The 25,641-nt window shown below is 39.4% G+C and overlaps 3 protein-coding genes across 4 annotated transcripts; all 3 read left to right on the top strand.

The window, feature by feature from the left end:
* The first annotated feature begins 53 nt into the window (after window positions 1-53).
* Window positions 54-11,938, top strand: gal3st1a (galactose-3-O-sulfotransferase 1a). Of its 2 annotated transcripts, none has more exons than XM_026186975.2 (3): window positions 54-188; window positions 8,396-8,546; window positions 8,806-11,938. In XM_026186975.2, exons 2-3 carry the CDS (start codon window positions 8,419-8,421, stop codon window positions 9,947-9,949), a joined length of 1,272 nt encoding a protein of 423 aa, XP_026042760.2. In that variant the 5' UTR covers window positions 54-188; window positions 8,396-8,418; the 3' UTR covers window positions 9,950-11,938. The 2 variants fall into 2 exon arrangements, with proteins under 2 accessions (XP_026042760.2, XP_080165313.1); XM_080309187.1 differs by lacking the exon at window positions 54-188 and adding an exon at window positions 4,073-6,051.
* A 566-nt stretch (window positions 11,939-12,504) lies between these two features.
* On the top strand, window positions 12,505-21,693 carry lztr1 (leucine zipper like post translational regulator 1). The gene is made up of 20 exons (XM_026188256.2): window positions 12,505-12,817; window positions 12,922-13,118; window positions 13,206-13,268; window positions 13,351-13,407; window positions 13,790-13,869; window positions 13,961-14,069; window positions 14,825-14,908; window positions 14,992-15,049; window positions 15,157-15,296; window positions 15,383-15,584; window positions 16,032-16,142; window positions 16,238-16,330; window positions 16,790-16,885; window positions 17,881-18,064; window positions 18,161-18,330; window positions 18,863-19,146; window positions 19,402-19,551; window positions 20,165-20,270; window positions 20,384-20,464; window positions 20,901-21,693. Exons 2-20 carry the CDS (start codon window positions 12,967-12,969, stop codon window positions 21,015-21,017), a joined length of 2,337 nt encoding a protein of 778 aa, XP_026044041.1. The 5' UTR covers window positions 12,505-12,817; window positions 12,922-12,966; the 3' UTR covers window positions 21,018-21,693.
* A 1,417-nt stretch (window positions 21,694-23,110) lies between these two features.
* On the top strand, window positions 23,111-24,209 carry cldn26 (claudin 26). The gene has a single exon (XM_026188903.2). The coding sequence runs from the start codon at window positions 23,312-23,314 to the stop codon at window positions 23,966-23,968; it is 657 nt and encodes a 218-aa protein (XP_026044688.1). The 5' UTR covers window positions 23,111-23,311; the 3' UTR covers window positions 23,969-24,209.
* Window positions 24,210-25,641: the final 1,432 nt, after the last annotated feature.

Genomic DNA, 25,641 nt, shown 5'->3' with positions numbered 1-25,641 from the left:
CACAGGACATGTGATAGGACAGCAGGACCGTGCTGGGTCAATAGTGGCATGTTTTTGTCTGAATCAAGATACAAGGACAGCCGTTAGAGGGAGATGAACTTGTATTCACTTTTTGGGAACTGGGCGGACTAAACGATTGTCAATAAATTACCATTACCACTAGTTTGTCTTTGGACTTGCGCATAAGGGTAAGAATTTCTTCTCCGCTCTTTTCACAATAATCTTTTAGTAAATCTCAATTCTAAGCATGTTGTACTTTTCCAACACCTTTTCTCCAGTGTTTTTGCACGAAATGCAGCGATTCAACTAAATCTAGTAATTGTTACCCTTAATGTTTACTCTTAAAACAATGTTATGCTCTTTCTTTTCAATTCCTTCTCATATAAATGGGGGAGAGAGGAAAAAACAAACTTTGTAGTCCAGCTATGCAAAGCTTAAGAGCCATGATAGATGAGGAAACATTCAGGAAAGTAAGTGAAATAATGCTAATGTTGATCCTACCCAGGGATGCATTTTTGATAAATCAAGCTTTAGTGAAAATCTAAACATTACCCTCACAACGGAGTTTTTATTTATCCAGGCTAGTGTTTTGATATTATTGTGGGAAATGTTTTCACTGCACCTTTGCAGGCGAACAATCTATTCCCAACTTCAAACACAGTTACTTTTCTCTGCATGGACTTTTTGCTAGATCTGCTCTAAACCTCATTCGAAAGTTGGCCTCAGTCCAAAAGAAGCAATGACGTACTTCACAGTCAGGATTCTCTAAAGCAGCAAAAACACTGTCAGATTCAGTTCAGGACAGACAAACGCACACTGCCATGTGTGACTTACTATAATGACTAGGGATGGGTATCGTTTAGGTTTTATCCGATACCGGTGCCAAATCGGTACTTTTGAAACTGTGCCGGTGCTCAAACCGGTGCTTAAAGAATGGAGAACACAAAATTGGTCCAAAAACCTCTCATGTTCAGCTGTTTTTCGTAAAAAGATAACAATGTTAGCCTTTTCTGCAGCTATGGGGCATATATGGTATCACTCTTGGCTGGAAGCAGTGCTTAAACAATGGAAAAAACACAAACTTTGTCCTAAAACTCTCATGTTTAACTGTTTTCCACTTTTTCTTTGGTCATTTTAGCCTTTTTGGCCAGGGTGAAGGGAGTATCTGCCATCAAACAAGAGGACAGCCGCATGTAGCTATGATGATGTTTGCTAGTTCACCTTACATGCATTAATATAATAACGTGGTTAGCCTACTCAACGTAAATTACACACGAACAACATTAAGCTACTCACGCAGAGAAGAACGGCTGCTGCTGCCATCATCCGTCATCATTTCTGCTACACTGGCAGGGCTAGGGGCCAGGACTCTCCTCTTCGTGTTTTTGGGGGATGTTGCATAACAGGCAACCCACCCGCAGTAGATGTGCTCGGTGTGAGGTCTCACAGCAAGCTATCAAATACGGCGCATTTCTCGGCTTTTAAAAAAACGCTATGCGTCGCCAGGTGTTTCATCGGATTTGAGGTGTTACCTCCTTTGACAGTATCACAGTATCAGCTTAAAGCACTTGTTGCAGGCTGCTGAGTTTGCATATTTTGCTGTGAAGTACAGCCAGACTTTTGACCGCTTTGCCTTGGACATTTTTAATCTGTAGCTCTGCTCTAAAAGAACGTACGTACCTGGACCCACCTACTATCCTCGGAAACGTAAAATGATTGGCTAGAGGTGTATCACAGCTCAGGGGAAAAAAAGCACCGAAATGTGCGCTGCTTTTCGGTCTGGTTACTACCGTTTATGTCAGAACCGACACCGGTACCCATCCCTAATAATGACTAAAAGAAAAAATATTTAAGGAGTTATGCTTTGATCAGAAAAGGAGGGGACGCAGATGATCATTTTCTAATGGAAACCTAATTTAAAGCTGTTATTAGAATGGTCACTGTAATAGGTTTATCTTTCTACATTATACATAAAAATATAATTTTTAGCAACTTTTGTGTATGCTGTTACTTCACGAAGACAAAATTATTGTGTGGGATGGTGTTTAATTGACGCCATGATGGTAGAGGAACCAGTAATCCAAGAATGTAAACAGCAACTGAAACAGAGTTGCACAGTGATGACATGTCTATGAAGCAGCAGCAGCACATAACAGGCAATTTAGTTCTGTCACAACACAGAGCTGTCCTATGCTGGCAAAATGCCTCCCTGTGTCACTGACTGGAACATTTACAGGCCAGGCCATAACACTCCTACAACTCCGAAACATTCGAGAATCTCTCCAGTTGGAGAGCTCCAAACATTCTGGAATGCTTCTGTCCGTAAGGAGGTCAGCTCTGTATAATTCATATATACAACTGTTACCAAAAGTACATGTACTTCTTGTAAGTCCTTGTACTTCTATATTTCTAATTCTTCTCCTGCTCTCTTTCACTATAAGTCTGAAAAGTCCTCCCCACACACATACACACTCACACTCTTTATTAATTTTGTGCTCACTCACATATCTTGAGACCAGTGTTGGGTAAGTTACTTTAAAAAAGTAATTAATTACTAATTACTAATTACTTAATCAATATTGTATTTAAAATACTTATCTAATTACTGTATCTGAAAAGTAACTTAATTACTCAATAAGTAATTTAACTAAATACTTCTTAAAATCCCTATAAACCTTGAGTGGACAAACAATAGAAATGAAACTCTTTAAATAATAAATAATTTTTTTTAAAGATGGAGACTCTACAGTACGCAGCGGTAGCATCTCTTCCACAATGTAGCCTGTAATTATTTTTTAAGCTCACCTTCAGACGCTTTCTGTGCTGCTGAAGTAAAATCAAGTTTTGCCTGCTTAGCAGGAGTTGCCGCGGCGTTATCCATGGATGATGAACAAGGATCACTCAGAAGTGTTCGTCTATACTCTCGTGTCAGGCGCTTCAGTAGACTACTCGTGCTATTAACAGCAGCCGATAGTTTTTACATATTACTGTAATATTCTTGTCTGCTTGTTTCAGAAAAGTGAAGAGACGGGAATATGTCCATTTCATAAAAGAGCCACAGGCTCCAGCAGAGTCCGACATCTTCCGCTTTAGAATACGACTATGCAGCAAAGTGGCGCGAAATGACGTGAACCTGCACTACAGTGATGTTAAAGCGGCAGAGTTTACTTTTACCTTAAGAAGATAAATTATTGAAATTAAATAATGATATTCAGCGAGTTTAATTATTTTACAATGTAACGCAAGTACATTGTAAGTAACTGTAATTAAAATACCTAAATATGAACAGTAATCAGTTACTTTTCCACTGAAAAAGTAGAGTAATTTAATTACAGTAATGCGCTACACCCAACACTGCTTGAGACACTTTGCAGAGGCCCCACCCCAGATTAGGAACCATTTGACTAAACTACAAAACTGTACAAAACCTTTTGAGGATTGGGGGTGGAAAGGGGTAGTTTAATTTGGTAATTTTCTCTCTAAGCGATCTTATTCCACTAGTGGTTGACAAGTTGATACCAAAGAATACTATGTTTTGCTAAGCTGTCGTTAATTTTTAATTAAAAGAATGTATATGCATTGGGTTCACACTGGTTCAGATAATGTTACAAATTCCAGGTGGTGAGTTTCAACTCGTTACTTATGTAGCTGAGTGAGCAGATGGCTCGCCTTATCGCAGTCTGCAGGAGGGAATGCAATATCACTTTCCGTGTTGATGCATTATTTATTTCACAGGAAGCTGAGAAACAAATATGTTGTTTTGTCATTCCTCATACAGTTCAAATTCTTTCTGTTTAAAATATTCATTAGATACAATTACATTATATACAGTATGTAGTATGTTACCGCTTATTCACACTCAACTTGGAAAAGGTGGAAATACTTTGCTGCTTATGTATTTGAACAAGCTGGACCAAATTGTGAAACTACATTCACTGACTTCATTGGAGCATTTTGAAAGATTGTACTTATTGATCTGTACCTACCTGCTCTTCGACAGGTCTCTGTTGAAAAAGAGATCTTAATCTCAGTGAAACTCTGTCTAAATAAACTAGACAGCCAAGGTTAACTATGTAAGTGTAACCTTTCCCTGTGGGTTCATATTCTTTAGCACCTTAAATTATAGGCCACACTATAGCACTGCTGTCCATGTAAAATTACTGGTTTGTAAACCTGCTATTAGTGAGCTTCTTTAATTTTTTTTTTAAACCAAAATAGCTGTTGTTCCTGCCCTCTGTCAGAGTGTTCCCACTGAGCAATACATGTACCAAAACCACCGTTAAAGCTACGCATTCAGTGCTTCCTTTCCTAAATGACAAATGCAACTTTCACCTGCCTTTGTGGTGCATTTTTCTTTTCACTTTGCTTTTGTGTGCACTTCTGCACACACAACCGAACAAAGATTATAGTCCCTGTAATCAAATTACAATTAAATAACCAAGAAACTATCTAAATCAATCATTTCAAGTGTTCTTGTTATGCTGTGTCAGCGACACACCCGCTGAGGAACAAATTCTGCTTGGTGATTCTGTTTTGAGACGTGAAGCTAGAGAAACCAGCAACCATAGATAATTGTCTTACAGGGTCCAGAGCAGGCAACACTGAGGGAACCCTAAAACTCCTGGCTAAAGATAAACATAAATTTGTAAAATTATAATTCACATCAACAGTAAAGACACTTGGTTAAGTCAATCGAAGGTCACTAAAATTAATATTAAATCAGTGTGTAACTTTGCCAAAAGAATATCGAACTCTGCAGCTTTCTCTGGTCCCCATTCGCACCAGTAGTGACGTGTTTAGCTGCATGTTTTTCTTAATTTGCCTTCTGTCTGAGTGGTGTCAAAAATAATTATGTATGTTTTACAGATAACTGGGAAACTTTCTAGGGCAAACCTGGTCTTAAGACAGATGACACACATCCCACTTTGGACCAATATACCAATATATCACATACAACTGTACCAAAGAGTAAAACAGTGAGATATGAGATTAATGCATGTTCTAACTCCCTGTTAGAACATGCATTAATCATTTGTCAACAAACTGATTCACCATGCCCTACAGAAACCTGGTTACAGCAGGATGATTATGTTAGTTTAAATGAATCAGCACCCCTGAGTTATACTAACTGTATAATAACTTTTTATTTGTTGTTATCTATCATCCACCTGAACCTTACTCGGAGTTTCCATCTGATTACTCAGGCTTTTTATCTGATTTAGTGCTCAAATAAAATATTTATTGTGAGTGATTTTAACATACATGTAGATACTGAAGACGAAAGCCTCTGGATGGCATTTTTAAACTTAACCTCTGACTACCTTCTCTCAAAATGTAAAAGAACCCATCCACCACTTTAACCACACTCTAGGTCTTCTTCTAACTTATTCTACAGAAACTGAACATTTAACAATATTTCCCCAAAACCCTCTATTGTCGGATATTTTCCAACATTTAAATTTACAATAAAGGATCACACAGAATTGGGGAATACATTTCATTACAGTACATGTCTTTTTGAAGGTGCTGTAACCAGAGATGGGCAGTAACGCGTTACTTACAAGTACTTACAAGTAACGCGTTGCTCGTTTTCAAGTAACGAGTAAAGTCAGGGATTACTATTGCAAAAACGGTAATTAGATTACCATTACTTTCCCGTAGGAACGCTGCGTTACTAAAACCGTGATTTTTTTTGCGAGAATGTCTCATGACAGTGACGTAAGCAAGTGCGAGTTTGTGACAACAGCTGTGTGCAGATCAACAATGGATAACATATCAAGTGCGGGAGAGAGTATGAGCGTGCGGAAGTGTGGAAGTACTGACCTTACTTTGAGTTTGATTCCATAAAAAGTGACAAAAACATTAATGTCCGTTGTGCGTGGGAAGAAAACTTCTTTTTACAGCGAAAAAAACCCCTAAACATCCAAGCAAGCACCGAGTGCGCTGCGAGGTAATGGGAAATTCACAGAGAAATTCGCGGATTCTTCCACTGACCGCTGTGCCACACCTGCACCAGGGTAAACCTCCGCCTACCCAACTCCTGCTTTACAGGTGAAAATAGAGCAACAGGACCGCTAGTCTTTGACTTTATTTATTTTCTTCTGTGTTTTACTTGCATCTATTTGAAAGACTGAGTGTAAACACACACAAAAAAAAAATGTATGTGCTGGAATGTGCACAAAATAGGTTTGAATATTAAACAAATTTCTTCCAGTCAGAGAATGTTGCATATAATCAAATTTTTGCTTGATGCATAAAGTTAAAAGATTAAAACTAATAAAAGTTTTAAAAAGGGACCTTTCCATTTGATTACATTTTGTATGATGGATTATGTAGAAAAAGTAGAATTGGGCTGAAAGATCTATCGCTTTATCACCTATTCAGGTTGTAAATCGTGTTTTAAAAAAGTAACTAAGTAATTAATTACTTTTGAAAATAAGCAATCAGTAAAGTAACGGGATTACTTTTTGGGGGAAGTAATCAGTAATTTGTTACTGATTACTTTTTTCAAGTAACTTGACCAACACTGGTTGTAACTAACTTTATAGATATAATTCCCCCAGTTTTATCTTCTTCAGTGCCTTGTGCCAGCAGAGTGCAGAGCAGGTACCTGAACTTTAATCTCACAGAATTGATTATCTTGTTAATGATTTTACATCTTCAATGCATTTGAATCTGGATACTGTAGAACCTCTGAAAAGAGAATCTCAAATTAGAAAATATTTGACTCCCTCGTGTAACTCTCAAATGCACACCTTAAAACAGATAAGTTGTAAGCTGGAGAGTAAATGTTGTCTCGCTAATTTAGAAGATCATGATTTAGCCTGGAAAGTAGTTTGTTTCTCAAAAGCGCTCCACAAAGCTAGAACATCTTACTCGTCTTCACTGATAGAAGAAAATAAGAACTCTAGGTTTCTCTTCATCATTGTGGCCAGGCTGACAAAAAGTCAGAGCTCTGTTGAGTCAAGCATTCTTTTAATCTTAACTACTTCATGAATTTCTTTGCAAATAAAATCCATCCATTCTTTCACTTGGCAAATTCAGGGTCACAGGGGTGCTGGAGCCTGTCCCAGCTACCGTAGGATGAGAGGTGTTTGTTGCAGGGTTAACACAAAGAGACAGACAACCATTTGCATTCACATTCAAATCTATGGGAAAGTACCCTGAGGTAACTCATACAGACACGGGGAGAACATGCAAACTCCACACAGAAAGGCAGAAGATGGTGGAACCCAGGACCTTCTCACCATGAGGCAACAGGGCTAACCACCCTGCTATTGTGCTGCCTAAAAATTTATCCATTAGAGAAAAAAATACTCATGACCATTTTAAAAACATTACATTGTGTACAGCTTCTTTCAATACCATTGATATTTATCTAGAGTCTTTTTCTCCAGTTGATCTTTCTGGGTTAACTCCAGCCCCTCACAGTACTGAAACAGCATTAGTGAAAGTTCCAAATGATCTTCTTATGGCCTCTGATAGTGGACTTGCCATGCTGGATCTCAGAGCAACATTAGATACTGTTGATCATAATATTTTATTACAGCAATCAGAGCATGTTGTCATTACTGTTGACCAAAAATATTTTTTACAGTGATTAGAGCATGCCATAGGCATTAAAGGCCCTGCGCTGCAGTGGTTTGAATCATATCTAGCTAACAGACTCCACTTTTTTAATGTAAATTTAGAGTCCTCTTACACACTAAGGCTAATTATGGAGTTCCACAGGGTTTTGTATTAGTTCCAGTTATGTTTATGCATGCTTCCCTTAGGCAGTATCAATAGAAGACATAGCATACATTTTCACTGCTATGCAGATGATACCCAACTTTATCTATCCATGATGCTGTATTGTACAATGCGCAAAAAATCTTATATAGATGGTTAGACGTTTTCTAACTAGATGCTTACTCTGGATGGCATTACCTTGGTCTCCAGTAACGCTGTGAGGAATCTTGGAGTTGTTTTTGAACAGAATATGTAGCTCAATGTGCATATTAAACAAATATGTAGACGCTTTCTCCCATTTGCACAATATCTCTCAAATTAAAAATATCCTGTCCTGTGGTGATGAGAAACAAGTTGATTATTACTATAGACTACTGTCATTATTTTAATTGCAATTTTAATTGCAATTTTAATTGTAATTAATTATTATTAGGGTGTCTTAAAAACTCCCTGAAAAGCCTTCAGTTGATCCAAAATGCTGCAGCAGGAGTATTGACCGGGTTTAGAAAGAGAGAGCATATTTCTCCTTTACTGGATTCTCTTGATTGGCTCCTTGTCAAATCCAGAATCGAATGATCCTACAAGATTTTGAATAATCAGGCCCCATTTCATCTTACAGACCTCATATTATGAGGATGAAGAAGAGATTTGTTCTGCGTTTCAGGTGAGCTGTTCTTCTGCTGGACCATGACTGGCAAGCAAAGAATCCAATGGAGGTCCATGTGCAAAAGCCTGGTCCTGGGTACATTCCTGACAAGCTGCATGATCTTTGTTTACTGCCTCTCCACTTCACAGGTCCACTTCAGTCTGCCTGAGTAAGATGGTGTGGATGTGTTCTGTAGAAACCCTCATGTAAAATTTGCATTTGTCTGCAAGGAATATATTTCACATTCAATTATTTAAGTATTTAAAAAATGCAAAACTGAAGTTTTTTTTTAAAAACAAATATTTTCTTTCTAGTTTCTCAAGTGCGATGGGTTGATGCTTTTGTTTATTTTGTGTCACATCATTTAGAGATAATTTCCACAAAACCCCATATGTCTTTATAGTTTGTTCTCCTTTTCATCTATGTAGGGTTCCGGTGCCTTATTCCTGCACCCACCGTCCAACACAGTCCCACCCCAAACCAACCATCAACAATTCAGACACTGCCTACACCTGTGCTCCTAAAGTTGATATCATGTTCATGAAGACCCACAAAACAGCCAGCAGCACCTTCCTTAACATCCTTTTCCGATTTGGAGAGAAACACCAGCTCAAATTTGCTTTTCCCGAAAGCAGAAATGACTTCTTCTACCCATCTCTTTTCCAGCGCTCCCAGGTTAAAGACTACAGACCGGGAATGTGTTTCAATATTATTTGTAATCACATGCGCTTCAATGCACCTGAAGTGTCCAAGTTGCTGCCTGTGGACACATCCTACATCACCATTCTGCGAGACCCTGCAGAGCTTTTTGAATCCTCCTTCCACTACTTTGGCCGCCTGGTGCCTTTTACTTGGAAGATACCAGGTGACGACAAGCTGACTGAGTTCCTACGTGATCCCCACAAGTACTTTGATCCAGAGAGTTTCAACTCTTACTACCTCAAGAATCTGCTGTTTTTTGACTTTGGACTGGACAACTCTCTGGATATGAATGATCCGCGAGTGGAAGAAGGAATCAAATTCATCAGTGACCGTTTTCAGCTGGTCATGTTAGTGGAACACTTTGAGGAATCACTCATCCTGCTAAAGGATGCCCTCTGCTGGGAGATGGATGATTTGCTCTTCTTTAAGCTCAATATCCGTAAGGGATCCACTGTGTCTAAATTTACTCCTGAGCTGAGAGCTAGAGCCCTTGAGTGGAATGCTATTGATTGGAAGCTATACCAGCATTTTAATCAAACTTTCTGGAAGAAAGTAGATGCGTACGGGCGGAAGCGTATGGCTGCGGATGTGGCAGAGCTCAAGAAGAGGAACAAAGAGATGACATCTATCTGCATTGAGGGTGGCCATGCTGTAGAAGCTGGCAGCATCCAAGAGACAGACATGCAGCCCTGGCAGCCAATTGGAGAGAAGTCTATCATGGGCTATAATTTAAAAAAGAATATAGACAAAGCACATCGGAAGCTGTGTCGTAAGATGTTAATGCCTGAGATTCAGTACTTAACAGAGCTTGGGGTGAACCTTTGGATTACCAAGTTGTGGGGCCATGTCCGAGATATAATTAACTGGTAACTGAGTGTGTGAGCACCAGAGGCCAATTTAAATCTGAAACACTGTATTAAGAATTACTGCATGGCTGATAGAATGGGAGGTTAATGACGTATCATATTTCCTGTCTCTTTGCCTGTTTGAATTGTACATCATTGTGCACTGTGATGTACATCATGAGAGCTTATGAAAAAAAAAAGTTATGCTCTACAAATACTGAATCAGTTTACTGCATGCAGCCGAGGCTTAGTATTCTCCACTATGAGTCCATTTAATTGTTCTTACTCCCAGATGTCAGCTTGTTCTAATGGAGCACTTGACGTAACTATGAAGTTCACAATGACGTTCTAAAGCATGTTGATGGATTGATAAGAAATATTTATTTACATCCCTGAGAAACTTCTGAGCATTTTGAAAACATGGCAGGAATATCAGTTGGTTTGAAGTAAATGAAGTCTTTGATGTTCACCTGAAAAAGTCAAAACATTTCACTGACTGATTCCCCACTAAGGACTGAAATATATGTGAAAATATGCAACAAATCTGTGGAGGACAAAATCAGTCATGATGTTAAAAAGTATGTGAGTATCTCTCTCTCTCTCTTATTTATATATATGTATGTATGTATGTATATACATATGTACGTATGTATGTCTGTATGTACATACGTACGTACGTATGTATATATACACGTATGTATGTATATATACATATGTATGTATATGTGTATATATATGTGTGTGTGTGTGTGTGTGTGTATATATTTTTTAAACGAATGGCATTAGCTATCAGTCTACTTGAGAGTCCTATCACTACAAATTCTAAATCAAATCATCATTAATGTTATCAACTATAAACGTGTTTCTCCATGTCTGTCATGTAATATGTTTAATAAATAACAACAGAAGAATCTATAAATGAAAGAGCCATTAAAAATGATGTAATTAGCAGTAAAAATACCTTAATTTTATAGGATAAATGTTGCATTTTCTTCATGTGAGAACTTTACTGTTCCGTTTTTGTTTGCTGCTTAAATCTCAATGATAATCAACAATAATGTGTTGCTCTTGCCAGTTGTTTTGGGAGGTAAAGTGACAATGTGATGTGACTTGTGTAGAGAGCAGGAAAATAACCTAAAACATGTGTCTGTCAAGTAAGGTCCTACCTAAATGTACAATGACCAAGAGTGTCAAACACCACTCGGATGTCTACACGGCCTTATTATCAGAACCACTCATAAGAAATGCAATTTCATTTCATTAATTTATGTTTGTAAATTCACCTATAATATTTAGTCAGTATTTCTTTCCATTCGGTATTGCTTATTCTTAGTGTTTTGTATTATTAATGATTTGATTTTAACTAATGTGCAATTTCCTGATTTTGTCCTCCATACAATAATCCATTGTTACTAGCAATATATGATAAGCTAAGTCTCAGAATAAAATGAAATGTAATATTGTTTATTTAAAACAACCATTTAATTTTGTTGAATGCCCTGGGATTATTCTGAATGAATGTACACGACGGCTCAACTTCTCTGAAAATAAATGAGAAATATATGTTCCTAAAAATGGTGGGTTAAGATAAATGGCCATATTGTATCAGCCTATGGATGGGTGAATAACATTTCACAAGTTTCCTGTTAAAATGAGCATTTGGTGCCGATAATGCCTCAAAATTATAGTGGTTCCAAACGGACCTAATAAAGCATTTATTTTGAAGATCAGTGTTAGAAGATTGTAATTAAATCCAATGCTATTTGCTGTTGTAAAATAAAAAATAAAACATGAAAAGTTCAATGAGGATGGTTATGTTTTTAACAAAAACTGCATGATCACAATACTTTTTCATTGCTTGGAGATGTCCTTAACATTTGTGCTAAGACAGTTATAGACTTAGAAACACTGTTAAGTCTACGGTTTTACATATCAGGATGTACTGTAATGGAAAAAAATATGTAACCCTTGACAGGAATTAAAATTTGACAAATAAAACCTGAAATGAACGACATTTGACATATTACACTGTGCCATTATTGATAATTAAAAGATTACACCTTTCATTTCTGACTTCATTGGAATTGAGATTTCTCTGCTCGGTGTGTCCAACCCAACAGACAAGGAAAAATCAAACACAGAGGGGATTTTGTCTGACTCCTGCTTGTCAGTTTGGTGAGCCACTGGGGCACCTGACTCAAACAGGCCATCCTCCACAAAACCCTCATTTATAAAGTTATCTAACCTCTGTTTCAGTGCAGATAGCTAACAACAGAGAACCACTTACTGCTTCAGAGATAAAGAGTGAAAGTGGACACTATATCCTTGTTTTTAACATAAAACTCATTGCAGCAATGAGTGACTGCAGCTTTTTTAGTTTCCTTATTTTCTTTCTTTGCTTAACGTGCTTTAAAATCTTTAATTTCAAAGACTCTTTAACACATTCCAGCTTTGAAGACGGTGCTAAATCTATGACAGGTTTTTAGAGTAGGACTCCAAAGTGTAAATTAACGTTAATACCTATAGTGTTTCATACTACTCAAGATTACAGGACTGAAAGCACTTTGACTCCGCCTTTTTAATATTACAGGAAGTGAAGTACCCGCAACATACAGGGTTGTGGGGGGCGTGGATTTACCACTGCTTTTGATTTCTTGGTGTTGTTTTTTTGTCTGTGTAATATCATGACATCGTAGGTATCGAACCGGTTGGCCAGATGTTTTAACGCAACGTTAGCGTTGTTCGTTAACTTGTCGTTTTCTTCTTCATGTTGCTAGTTTTGGGGCGTAGCACTAGCTAGAGGCTAGCTAGCTAGCCAGGTTTAGCTGAGCTTTTTTGTAGCTAACAGTTCTCTGAAGGACAACAGCCTTAATCTTTAACAAAGAAGACTTGGGTAAGAGTAGTACCAATGTCACTCCAGATTTACATGTAGTGACAGAAGTATTAGCACTTATCCTGGGGCATTAACAGCGTCGTTAACCGTTCACGTCCCTGCAGATGAGTGGCCCTGAAATCTGATTGAGCCGGGGAGTTAGCAAAAACATGTCCTGTAAGTCAACTAAAGTGGCTCCGAGTGTTGATTTCGACCACAGCTGCTCTGACAGCGTGGAATATTTGACACTTAATTTCGGCCCATTTGAGACTGTTCATCGCTGGAGAAGACTCCCTCCGTGCGATGAGTTTGTTGGTGCAAGGTAAGGTGTGGACAGCTGAGCAGCAGCAGCATCTTCACTCAAACTGAATACCTGTGGTTTTACTGAACTTCATGCGGCTTCACGCAGGCGCAGCAAGCACACTGTGGTGGCTTACAGAGATGCAATATATGTGTTCGGGGGAGATAATGGGTAAGGGCTACAAGACTTCTGCAGACATTTTTCAGATATATGTGTTATTATATGTATGTGAGAATTCTGTGTCACCCAACAGCAAAAACATGCTGAATGATCTGCTTCGCTTTGATGTGAAGGACTGTTCCTGGTGTCGGTAAGGCTATAGCCTCACAGCCGCAGTTGGTTTGATTTTACTTCGTTGCAATACATATCACAATCCACGGAATAACCCAGATTAACACACATTTATGACTGATGACTGAATGTAGTGTAAAGCGCTTTGGGGTCCATAGGGACTAAGTAAAGCGCTATACAAATATAGGCCATTTACATTTTAAGACCATCATAGTGTGCATGCAGTGAGTATCAGAACAAGGAGCACTAAAAAGTAATCATAAAGATCAGTTTATTTCCACAGTGGACACTTTTTGAAAGTATTACAATACAAGACACCAAATCAGCCAGAGTATATATAAAACATACACAATCTTAACCATATAATAAAATAAAAGTTGACACATGTCTATAATTCACAGAGCTTTCACCACTGGAACGCCACCTGCCCCCAGATACCACCACTCAGCTGTGGTCTATGGCAGCAGCATGTTTGTATTTGGTAAATCCTTCATTATCTATAAAAATCCGTCATTTTATCCATTTTAAACTCTGGTGGCATTTCTGTAATGTTCAAATTTGATATTTTCTAGGGGGCTACACTGGAGACATTTACTCAAATTCAAACCTGAAAAATAAAAATGACCTTTTTGAGTACAAGTTTGCTACAGGACAGTGGACTGAATGGAAAGTGGAGGGAAGGTAATGTATTAACTCGTTTCTTTTTAATAATGACCAAACATTGTTATTGTGTGCCATGATATTATTGTATCTTGCCTCCGTGGTTCCCACCCTTAATACTTTAGGGTTAGGGGTGTCGAACTCCTGGCCTCGAGGGCCGGTGTCCTGCAGGTTTTAGATATCACCCTGGGTCAACACATCTGAATCAAATGATTAGTTCATTACCAGGCCTCTGGAGAACTTCAAGACATGTTGAGGAGGTCATTTAGCCATTTAAATCAGCTGTGTTGGCTCAAGGACACATCTAAAACTTCCAGGACACCGACCCTCGAGGCCTGGGGTTCAACACCCGTGCTTTAGGTTGTCTGGAGGATAAAATATGTTGGAAAAACTGTGGGCTGGTTTCGCATGTGCCTTTATGTTTACTGGCTAAACTAAAACTTTGGAGGACCTCACACTGTGCACAGTTGCCTTCTACTATGTCCTAGCATGACAGCCCCCCCAACTCCAAAATCCTCTATTCTTCGCAAAATTGCTGATAAAAGTTAAGCCCACCTCCTTCAAAAATTAATTTAAGGTTCAAATTAATCCCATAGTATCTCTAATCCTCAGTCTTGCAGTCTGCTTAGTTTAATCCAGGACAAGCAAAATCTACAACTGTTTTAAGTCTTTGCAAGGCCCTTTGAGGTACAGAGGCAAATAAAAATTTAGTCTGGGACTATACTTAAGTGTTGTCATTTGAAACTAGTCCTAAAAATCCTGCATCTCTGTTCCAGCTTGCCAGTGGCCAGATCTGCACATGGGGCCACAGTCTACAGTGATAAACTCTGGATATTTGCCGGTTATGATGGAAATGCCAGGTATGTATGAATTTTTTATTTCATTTTCTGCAGATGTATTTGTTTTTGTGCATAACCTTGGTGACTATTTCGCCCACGTATAGGTTGAACGACATGTGGACCATCAGTCTGCAGGACCGAGAGCACGCGTGCTGGGAAGAGGCATGTTTCATTCATTTTCACAACAAAAGAGAACAACATTTAAAGTTAAAGACTCAGAAACTCTTGGTCATTGTTCATGTCTGTCTTTCTGTCTTTGTGTCCATCAGATCGATCAGAGTGGTGAAATTCCCCCGTCTTGCTGCAACTTCCCTGTCGCCGTATGCAGGGACAAGATGTTTGTGTTTTCTGGACAGAGTGGAGCCAAAATTACTAACAACCTCTTTCAGTTTGAGTTCCAAGGCCACATGTAAGCAGCACCCTTTTTTATATCATTCAGCTACTTATACTATATTTACCAGCATTACCCGACACTCATAACTCCCATGTTCTCAGGTGGACACGTATACCAACCGAACATTTGCTGCGTGGCTCTCCTCCACCTCCGCAGAGGCGCTATGGACACACTATGGTTGCCTTTGACCGGCACCTGTATGTATTTGGAGGTGCTGCTGACAACACCCTGCCCAATGAGCTGCACTGCTATGATGTTGACTCTCAGACCTGGGAGGTGATCCAACCCAGCCATGACAGTGAGGTATGAAAAAATTTGGAAAACGTTCATTGTGTTTGTGATATCATTCATTTGTTGACACAAAGAACTATGTTAGTAGATATGGAGGTGGATGAATGATATCACAAATATTATTTATTAGGACAGTAAATTATTAAACGAGAACACTTTGTTCCTGTACGCTCCATTCCTATCTATTGTACTATTTCTTAATGTAATGCAAACACAATATGTTTGGAAAAGCTGTTGAGTGATGAGCCATTTTGAGTTTACTTACTTTACATTCTTCGTTGCTGTAGACAGTCTGCATTTTGTTGCAGAAATTTGTGCAAGACAATTTATATTATTGTAAATCATAGTGGTATGGTGTTCCTTTTGTGTCACCCCAGATAGGAATATAAAACACATGTAGGTGAATTTTACAGATATGCAATTAAACTCTTATCTTTTTTTGTTTTTGTTTTTTCTCAGATGCCCAGTGGGAGGCTCTTCCATGCTGCTGCTGTGATTCTGGATGCCATGTACATCTTTGGCGGGACTGTGGACAACAATGTCCGCAGTGGGGAGATGTACAGATTCCAGGTTGGTGTCAAATCACCTCATTGCTGAGATATACTACCATAGTTAAAAAGTCTGTCCTGCCTTAAGATTGATTGCTAAAACTTTCACTTTTGTAGTTTTCATGCTACCCAAAGTGTACCCTCCATGAGGATTATGGCAAACTGTGGGAGAACCGTCAGTTCTGTGATGTGGAGTTTATTCTGGGCGAGGTGAGTTTTCATTGCTGTAAAACTGGAAGCCAAGCCTCTAAACTGCTGATTAAAGCGTCAAGGTGAGGTGCCGGTTTAACTACATGGGTTGAGTAGGTTACCAGTATGCTCTGAGGTTGTTGCATGGGCCTAGGTTCAAATCTGTCCCAGACACCTTTGCTGCATGGCTTCCCCCTGCCCTCTTCCCCAGCTTTCTCAACTGTCTTCTTGTAATAAAAATGGTGAATGGCCTGTATTTGTATAGCACTTTACTAGTCCCTAATGACCCCAAAGCGCTTTACATATCCAGTCATCCACCCATTCACACACTGGTGATGGCAAGCTACATAAAGGCTCACAAACCCAAAGGCAATTCTTGAAATTCATGGTGACTCGCACATGATCTGCCAAACTTGTTTTTTTTTTGTTGTTGTTGTTTTTTTCCACTTGTCTGACTTGACATTGTTGTCTTGTTTGCAGAGTGAAGAGAGAGTCTTGGGGCATATCGCCATAGTGACTGCAAGATGTCAGTGGTTGCGGAAGAAAATCCTGCAGGCTCGAGATAGGCAGCGACAGGTTAGGACAATGCACCAAGTGCATCTCCTCTGACACATACAAGACTGTCAGTGATCTCAGAAGATATTTATAAATATGAAAAATCAGGCTGATTATGTAACTCTGTAACCTATTCCACATCTTGGAAATCAGAAACACGGTGAAATGGTGACACAACTTCAAGCACCTGTGTCACAATTCAAATATTAAATGGCAGAAAGGTTTAGAATTGAATCCACATCCTCCAACCTGCACTCTTCAAGCTGTGCGGCATCATGAAATGAAACACCTTTTTAAAAAATTTTTTTAAAACAATGAACACCGCAGGAGAGGAAACAATTAGTCGTGATCACATCATGATTGGTTGGTTTCCATCTCCACTGAAATAGGTTAGAGTGGCGATATTGTCATAAAGAAAGAGTAATGATTTGGTAATTATCTGTAATAAAAGGCTAGTGTTTGGTATTTGTCCAACAATAGTGTTGAAGGGGAAAATCAAGGAGTTATTGCTCGTATTTTTTCAGACACTCATATTTATAGAAAATTAACTCAGTCCAGACTTAATGCGCAAAGTGAAGCTGCAAATGTAATCATTTTAGTTCATTTTCAGCTCATCCGCCATGGCGAGGCGTCTGTCGTCGGTCCACAGTTCACAAGAATATCTAGTCCTACAGTATTCGTCAGAACTGAATCAAATTTAAAGGTTGACCTAGTTGGGTCTTCACCCAAATTGTGCGCAAAGTCAAGGTCCCCATTTTAGTAACCCGTGAAATGTAATGGACTGGATGATGAGCTACATTCTCTAAATTTCAGTTTTATGAAAAGTCAGTGAGGCTTTCACTACAGAAAAGGTGCGGCAGCATAAATATTGCACATTTAATGCTTTAATGAACATATTTATCTAAGCTTGTAGGTCTGAGGCATCAAGATATATAATATAAGCATTTGTAAGAGTAATGGGTCACTGGTGTATTCACTGAGCCAGAATGATAATTGCATACTTTACTGCCTTACAGAAGACAAAACAGGAGAGCAGTGAGGATGAAGGAGCAGCTGGAGGCTCAAAAGATATGCCAGCAGGCAACAGGCCATCGGGCACACAGCCGCTGCTGGAGGTATCCATCAGAGAAGCGGAGGCTCAGCCTTTTGAAGTCTTAATGCAGTTTCTCTACACAGACAAGATCCAGTACCCTCGCAGAGGTACCACTCTGCTCATGCTTCTCACATTTGGTTGTTACCAGTCTTGCTGCAAAAGAGAGGGAAAATGTTTATTCGTGTGTGTATCTGTCTACACAGGTCATGTGCAGGATGTTCTCCTGATTATGGATGTGTACAAACTGGCCCTTAGCTTTAAGCTTTCCCGGCTGGAGCAGCTCTGTGTGCAGTACATTGAAGCATCAGTCGACCTGCAGAATGTTCTCAGTGTCTGTGAAAATGCCAACAAACTGCAGCTCGACCAGCTCAAGGTACGTCCAGATTAAATGTTAACAGCTGAAAAGCGTCTTATACTGACCTCTAGTGGTTAAAGTTTCTTAATTTCACTGCTTTTCAAACTGTTGGGCTGGAACATGGACGACCATGGTAAAAAGATGGAGTGAGGCCAAGTTAAATGAATATGACTCTAGTCTGGAAAATAAACAAACAAGAGTTTACGGATGCTGTCCTGCTAACATTTTGTTCATTAAAACTCAAAAAAAGTTGTTTCTGATTGTTTAAAACTTATATATCTTCCAAATTGAGTTGATTGGTTCAGCTCCCCGTCACTACCAGATCTACTGCCCATTTGCGCATGTGCGAAGGTAACTCTACTTGGACAAACTGCCCGAAATGCGTTGACAGAAACACTTCAGGGATTTTGAGTCATTCTGCGCTCCAGATGCGTTAAAAAATTTTTTTTCCGCGTTAGTCGTGATGCCGGCTTGATTTGCGTTAACGCTTTAATTTTGACAGTACTAGCTATTATGACACTAATACCAACATCTTTTTTTCTTTCTTCAGGAACATTGCCTTAATTTTGTGGTTAAGGAGTCACACTTTAACCAGGTTATCATGACGAAAGAGTTCGAGCATCTCTCCACTCCCCTGATAGTGGAGATTGTGCGACGAAAGCAGCAGCCTCCTCCTAGGGTGTACTCTGACCAGCCTGTGGACATCGGGACCTCCCTGGTGCAGGACATGAAGGCCTACCTGGAGGGAAGCGGCTTTGAGTTTTGTGACATTATTCTGCTGTTAGATGGTCACCCACGGCCTGCACACAAAGCCATACTAGCAGCTCGGTCCAGGTAGATCAGCGTAGATTTTATGGATGGGTTATTTTGTTTTTGTTTTGTATTTTTGGTACCTTACTTAAGCTGAATTTGATTTAATGTGGATTTTATGCTCCTGTGCCGATAGTTGACTCTAGGTCTACTACTACTAGATCTACTCTAGAGTAGATTTGATTGCTTTCTGTAATGGCTTGATGTTGTATCACAGTTGGTCATGGTCCATTTCAGCTTAATGGTGTGACTTATCCTTTTGATACTGTTACTCCTCAGTTACTTTGAGGCAATGTTCCGCTCCTTCATGCCCGTGGACGGTCAAGTAAATATATCCATTGGTGAGATGGTCCCGAGTAAGCAGGCCTTTGAGTCGATGCTGCGTTATATCTACTATGGTGACGTGAACATGCCTCCAGAGGATTCCCTGTATCCTTTTCAATTGTAGAGTTTTTTGGGTTTTTTTTTTTTAACTTTAACATTTCTGCAAATATAAATAAAAATGAAATGAGTAAAGATAGCCTAGATAATAATAATGATTAATTAATTAATTTCTGTCTAAAAACAGACCTCAATACTTTTCTTCTGTTCAGGTCCTTAAAAAACACAACATATTCCTACAGAGACATTTGTATCGAGTACCGTTTGTATCACTAACAGTAAAACTGCTGGCTCGTCACAAAAGAACTCAATATTTAACATAAAAAAGGTGTGAACTTTTTATCTGTAAGTTAGAAGATGGTGATGTTTAAGTTAAGAGTTAGTGTTGGTTAATGTTTATAAATGGTTTATAAGTAGATAAGTTCAGGGACACAATGAAATAATTCATAAATATGTCAATGCCAGAAACAAAATAGGGCCTAAAATGTTTCTGTTATGGAGTTGTTAAATTTGCAGTTTCATATAGTGAGTTTCTAAATCACACTGAAGCTTTTTCGAAAATTAAGCCACATGGGTTGTCAAAGCACCCGGCCTTACTTTTTGGTTAATGTGAGTTTCATTGCGGTAAACTTGGTTTACATCCTTGACCCTGGATTAACAGCTATCTGTTTGCTGCACCATATTACTATGGGTTTTCTAACAACAGGCTGCAGGCTTACTGCAAGCAGAATCTCGAGATGAACGTCACTGTGGAGAATGTCTTGCAGGTATTGCGCTTTCTCCCAGGGGGAGCAGTGACCTAATTGGACAATGCAGTCCCTCACTTTTGTACAAAATAAATCATTTCTTCACTCACTTCTCTCTCGCTATCCTCTCTCAGATTCTTGAGGCAGCTGATAAGACCCAGGCTCTGGACATGAAGAAGCACTGTCTCCACATTATTGTCCACCAGTTCATCAAGGTGGGTGGGCTTGTATCCGAAGCCCTGGGGGTTTGCTGCCCACTCACTGCAGCTGAGCTAACCCTCTAGTCCCCTCTTCTTTGCGGGAGACTGACACCTTTGGCCTCTTAGTGGATCACCCTCCATCTTCTGCGTGAAGAGGAGACTGTTTACAGGCTGGCCGGCTGTACAAGCACCTCATCACATTGCGATGAGGTGTCGCTCTGATTATTGTTTGTTATCCAAAGGAACAAAGAAGCACTCAGTTTTCACTTTACTTCACTGGAGTGTTAGCTCTGCTGTATTTCTGTTAAGCTTTTATCTTCTTTTTATCTTTTATCTTCATTTTGTTGTGCATGAGCAATCAAGTGCTGCTTATTCCCCATTTTTGACTCATTGTCTTATCTTAATTTGCTGTTCTTTTTTTCATTTTTTTTGTTCTCCTCCCCTCCCAAAGGTATCCAAGCTCCCCAACCTGAGGTCTCTCAGCCAGCTGCTGTTGTTGGACATCATTGAGTCGCTAGCCACACACATATCAGACAAACAGTGTGCCGAGATGTGCTCCGATATTTAGGACGGCTCTTTTCTACTCTTGCAGAAGCCATACATCCCTGCTCCACCTAATCATTCCTTGCATGTGTCATACCCCATTCAACTGATGCCTTTTATCCACACTGTATCGAGTTGCTATTGTTGTTGTTGTTGTTGTTTGTCCCTCTGCATCTCAGCGAGGAATGAAATCAGTGAAGGAACCAGATTGTACCTAGAATTGTTAAATAGTGTAAAATTATCTTTTCATGTATAACTCTGCTTTTATTTATTTTGTACAGACAGACCTTTTTTGCAAAGAGATTATTCTGCTCACTGTTGCTTTGGCTTTTTTTTTTTTTTTGGATAAATATACAGGTTACTGTATATTTTCACAAGTGTGACAATAGAAATGGATTCAATTTCATCAGATGTATCATCTCAATAAACCATCACATCTATTAAAGTCAAATGGGTTATTTATCTAAATCTCTATTCATTTAAGTTTGTATTATTTACATATGTCTTTTGTGGTAAAGAATCCAAATCATATGAAAATAATTATAATATATCTCTGTGTTAAGTACTGTTGCTGGCACATGTCTTTGTGATAATTCTTACCATTAACAAAATCTGTGTATCCTACAATACTGAACTTAGTATTTAGTGATATTATTCTGTTATCATGCACTTGAAGCCTTAATAAATCTCTTACAGAATGAGTCATGTGTTCTGTGCCTGTGCTCTGATTCACCAGTATACCAACGTGATTGAAGTTTGTGCGCAACCATTTTGTCAGTTAATCAATAAACACAAAGGAATGTGTCAAAAAACTGAAGTTTTTCTGAAACCACAGAATTGATTGATTTAACCTCTCTTTAGAAGCTATTGTCACGTTGTGTTATCACGAATCTTCTGGGCTCTAGATTCGTGATAACACTACACAAAAAGAATAAAGTCATCTGTTAGAGTCTCTAACAGATGACTTTATTCTTGAGCCCAAACCTAACTTTTAAACTGCTTTTAAATCCTACAGCCATCTGTGCAAAGAGCCGATAACTCCATTATGTCAGCTTTGCCTAAAACTACAGCATTGGCCATCCTCACTGGCTTTATGCAGGGACCATATTAGACTGGATCAGCCGGCAGGTTGTTTTGCTGTTTTTAGTGTTTGGGGTTAAAGTGGGGCAGCAGTCCTCATCCAGTCCAGCAGTATAATTTTTAATTTTAAACAGCTGATGTTTAAAGTGAAATATTCAAAGACACTTTTGTTGGCCTTACTGGTGCTAATCTAAAATTCAGACTACTGTTGCAAACTAAAGCCAGTGGAACTTAAACAGTGTGAAAAAGCTGAAGGTCAGACCTTGACCTTTCATTAAATTAGCATGTCCGTCAGGGGTCTCAGTTTCCACAGATCCATGCATGATAAGTTCAGACAACACTCCCTGGTTTGAGCGGATGAATTCCTTTTGAATCTGCAAGGTTTTGCACTGCAGCGATTTTGGTTTACTCACGTGATCTAAATTAAATTAAGTGGTTTAATTTTAATTATTCATTTGAGATGTGTTATAGGTTCTTATGTATGTACTGAGGTCACCCTTAATAATCCCAGTATGAGATGAATAAAACTAAAAGAAAAGTATTTTCTGAACGTTTATAGTAAATTTTGTTCATGGGACTAAGACAAAATGTTTGTCCTAAATGCAGAGGCATTATATTGGTTTTCTACAAGCTGGCAGTTGTACTGCAGGATCTGTAACAACCCACAGAGGAATTCCCAAAGTGCTGGACTCTTTTGGACTTTTGTATTGCTGCAGTGAGCACAAAGTGCTATTCATAGTAGAGATACTTGAGAAATTTTGCAAATCAAAATAAATATCTTAAACAAATAATATATAATCAAAAACGAAAGACCATACCTCACCTAATTTTGCTGAAACGTTTAAAGTTGTACTGAAGTTCACAGTCACGTGAAACAGTAACTTTTATGTCTTTCTTTTTTATGTGCCCCTCATGCACAGGTTGCTCGTTTCATTCAAGTTGACTTGTGCAAACACACGGCCCAGAATCCCTCTGCTCATATCTGGTTTCATTTAAATACAGAGTTCGTTGTTCACTGGGATGACATTGAACACTGAAACCAAACAGTATGGCCGTTGTTGTGTGGTACGAGATTTTCTCCTACTTATCAGGTGCATTTTCTTAAAGAAGTAAGAAGTGGGCCGTCCAGGTCTGTCCAGCAGGTGGGACGAGCTACAGAGCCACTTGGATGGCTTACCTAACTTTACTTAGATTTGGACACAGAATCACAGCACAGACTTCACTGCACAAAGGCAGAAGATGGTTTTTCTAACAGCTAAAATGATGCAAAGGACCGCGCTCTTTGTGACAGTTGGAGGCTTGGTGACATCTCTGATCACCACCTTCCTTCCACATTGGAAAACAATGAACTCTGATCTCAATGAAGTGGAGAACTGGTTCTCTGGGCTGTGGCACACCTGCCTCTACACCGAGGAAGTGGGAATTCAGTGTAAGGCCTACGATTCCATCATGGGACTGCCGTTGGACCTACAGATCTCCAGGGTGCTCATGTCAGTGTCTATTGGTACTGGTGCTTCAGCTGTACTGGCTGCTTTCCCGGGTCTGGAGGGGGTTGAGATGTGTATGGAGCCGCCTGGTGTGAAGAGAAGGCTCCTCATCTTTAGTGGGGTGCTGTCCTGGGTGTCTGGGCTCACTACTCTGGCTCCTGTGTCTGTTGTGGCCTATACAACTGTGGTGGACTTCTGGGATGAGGGTTTTCCTGATGTGATGCCACGATGGGAGTATGGGGAGGCGATGTTCTCCGGATGGTTCGGAGGACTGGCACTGGTCATCGGAGGGACTTTGTTCTTTGTAGCTGTGTGCATGGGCGACTACGACCGGCAGACATCGAGTGTACCAAACAGCCCACAGGTGAAGCAAAAGACACAGCACTACCTAAAGACGGAGGTTTTATAACTTGCATATTCCCATATGTGTAATATCTGCGTGTTCATGTACGTTATATGAAAGCATGACAGCCTGTGAAAGATTACAGTAGTTCTACCGAGAAGCACAGAAGTGTTTTGGGGCCCTTTTGTTTTTTTTTACTGGATTTCAAACTGGAAATAAAACTTTTTTTTCTGTGATCTCTGTTTAGAAGAAAAAAATCTGAAGCAACTGTGTGCGACACATTTTATTAAAACAATGTGAGACAGTAGATGACTGCTGTAGTTTTTATTCTTGTTAAAGCATTGGGGGACAATTTATTTAGTAGAACATACACACCATTGGAACCTCACTTAATGGTATGGTAGCTAGTCAAAATAACATTTTGGTTGAATTACTCATGCATTAGTTATAATGTTGAGTGATGTGTGCAATAAGCGCACAAAAGTATGTCATAAAGTTTCAAAACATCAGAAAGGAACCTACTAGCACCATAATACCGATTTATTAGCTGAACTGAAAGATGAAGAAACTTAAAGAAACCTAAAATCAGCACACTAAACAATAAGTAAACAGCACTCGGGTCGGTAATGAAAATGTCCCACATTAGTTGTGAGCAGAGTCTGAGTGCTCACTGCCGTGCAGGAGTGAGTAAATGAGCAGGGGTTGCATTCTTGAGCTGCAGCTCCTCTGTGTTGAATTTCATTTCATGGGGAGGGGGCTTGGTGCCATCAGCTCCTTTTAGAGCTTAATGTACTCTGTTGCTCACTGTTTTTGTCAGAACTGATGTAAACTGTTTTGTTTTATTTCACCAAAAAAGGGCACTGATGTTTCTTTGGCTGGGCGATGTACGTTATTAGCATTTACTTACCGATTGGTTAAAATCTAATTAACAGGTTAAATCTACCCCTGATAACTGCTGGCATTAATATTTTGGCAGAGCATTTGTTTTATAAGCCAGGAATGATTCATTCACTTCTCCCTGCTCTCTTGATCTGGCTTTTTAGATACTGCAGCTCTCTGTGACCCCTGGCAATTCAATTAAACTGAGTGATGTGTCAGTGATGTCAGATGGCCTTCCCTGCACACTGGGCGAATCTGATAGTTCATCTTGTCGTGCATATCCACATGCCCCACCCTGGCTTTCACTCAAATATGCTTTTTCCATCAAACAAGAGCAGTGCGTGTGCACCTGTCAGCTGCCAAACATCAAATTAGTCCATGTGGAGAGTGGAAATGATCTAGTATGATCTCTATTCTTCTATATGTTTTGTTTTGTGTTTTTTTAAAGTGAAAGCATTAGCATTCTGAAAACACCATAAAGGTTTTGGTCCTGCATGCTGATCATCACCCGTGTCACTGCTGTCATCATCATTTCCATAGAAATGAATGTGTGGTTATCAGGTGAATGACCTTGACCCATCTCTCCCACAGTGGGAGCATAAGGAATGGAAATAACTCAAGAGCTCATTTCTATAAGACTTAGTAGGCTATACCTTTGTAATCCGTCTCCATGCTACCCCCTCACTGAACCCAGGATTTACTGCAACAACTGCACTTTTAGGCTTTCTTCCTCTGCTGCACACACTGATAGAAGTGTAGCATTCACACACGCGCGCGCGCACACACACGGTAAGTGCACCTTCGGTGTTTATTTTATGTTCCCTGGTGGTCAGTGTAACTGCAATAAATCCAAACACTGG

This window comes from Astatotilapia calliptera, chromosome 12 (genome assembly GCF_964374335.1).
Source record: "Astatotilapia calliptera chromosome 12, fAstCal68.1, whole genome shotgun sequence".
NCBI classification, from domain to species: domain Eukaryota; kingdom Metazoa; phylum Chordata; class Actinopteri; order Cichliformes; family Cichlidae; genus Astatotilapia; species Astatotilapia calliptera.
Note: the sequence above shows the minus strand (reverse complement) of the source record. Positions and strands in the feature narration are given on the sequence as shown.

Coding starts and splice junctions, on each gene's coding strand:
- gal3st1a (XM_026186975.2), top strand. CDS start 8,419: ATGACTGGCAAGCAAAGAATCCAATGGAGGTCCATGTGCAAAAGCCTG. Junction 8,547..8,805: donor GTCCACTTCAGTCTGCCTGA/GTAAGATGGTGT, acceptor TCATCTATGTAG/GGTTCCGGTGCCTTATTCCT.
- lztr1 (XM_026188256.2), top strand. CDS start 12,967: ATGTCCTGTAAGTCAACTAAAGTGGCTCCGAGTGTTGATTTCGACCAC. Junction 16,886..17,880: donor CTCGAGATAGGCAGCGACAG/GTTAGGACAATG, acceptor ACTGCCTTACAG/AAGACAAAACAGGAGAGCAG. Junction 19,552..20,164: donor ATGCCTCCAGAGGATTCCCT/GTATCCTTTTCA, acceptor CTGGATTAACAG/CTATCTGTTTGCTGCACCAT.
- cldn26 (XM_026188903.2), top strand. CDS start 23,312: ATGGTTTTTCTAACAGCTAAAATGATGCAAAGGACCGCGCTCTTTGTG.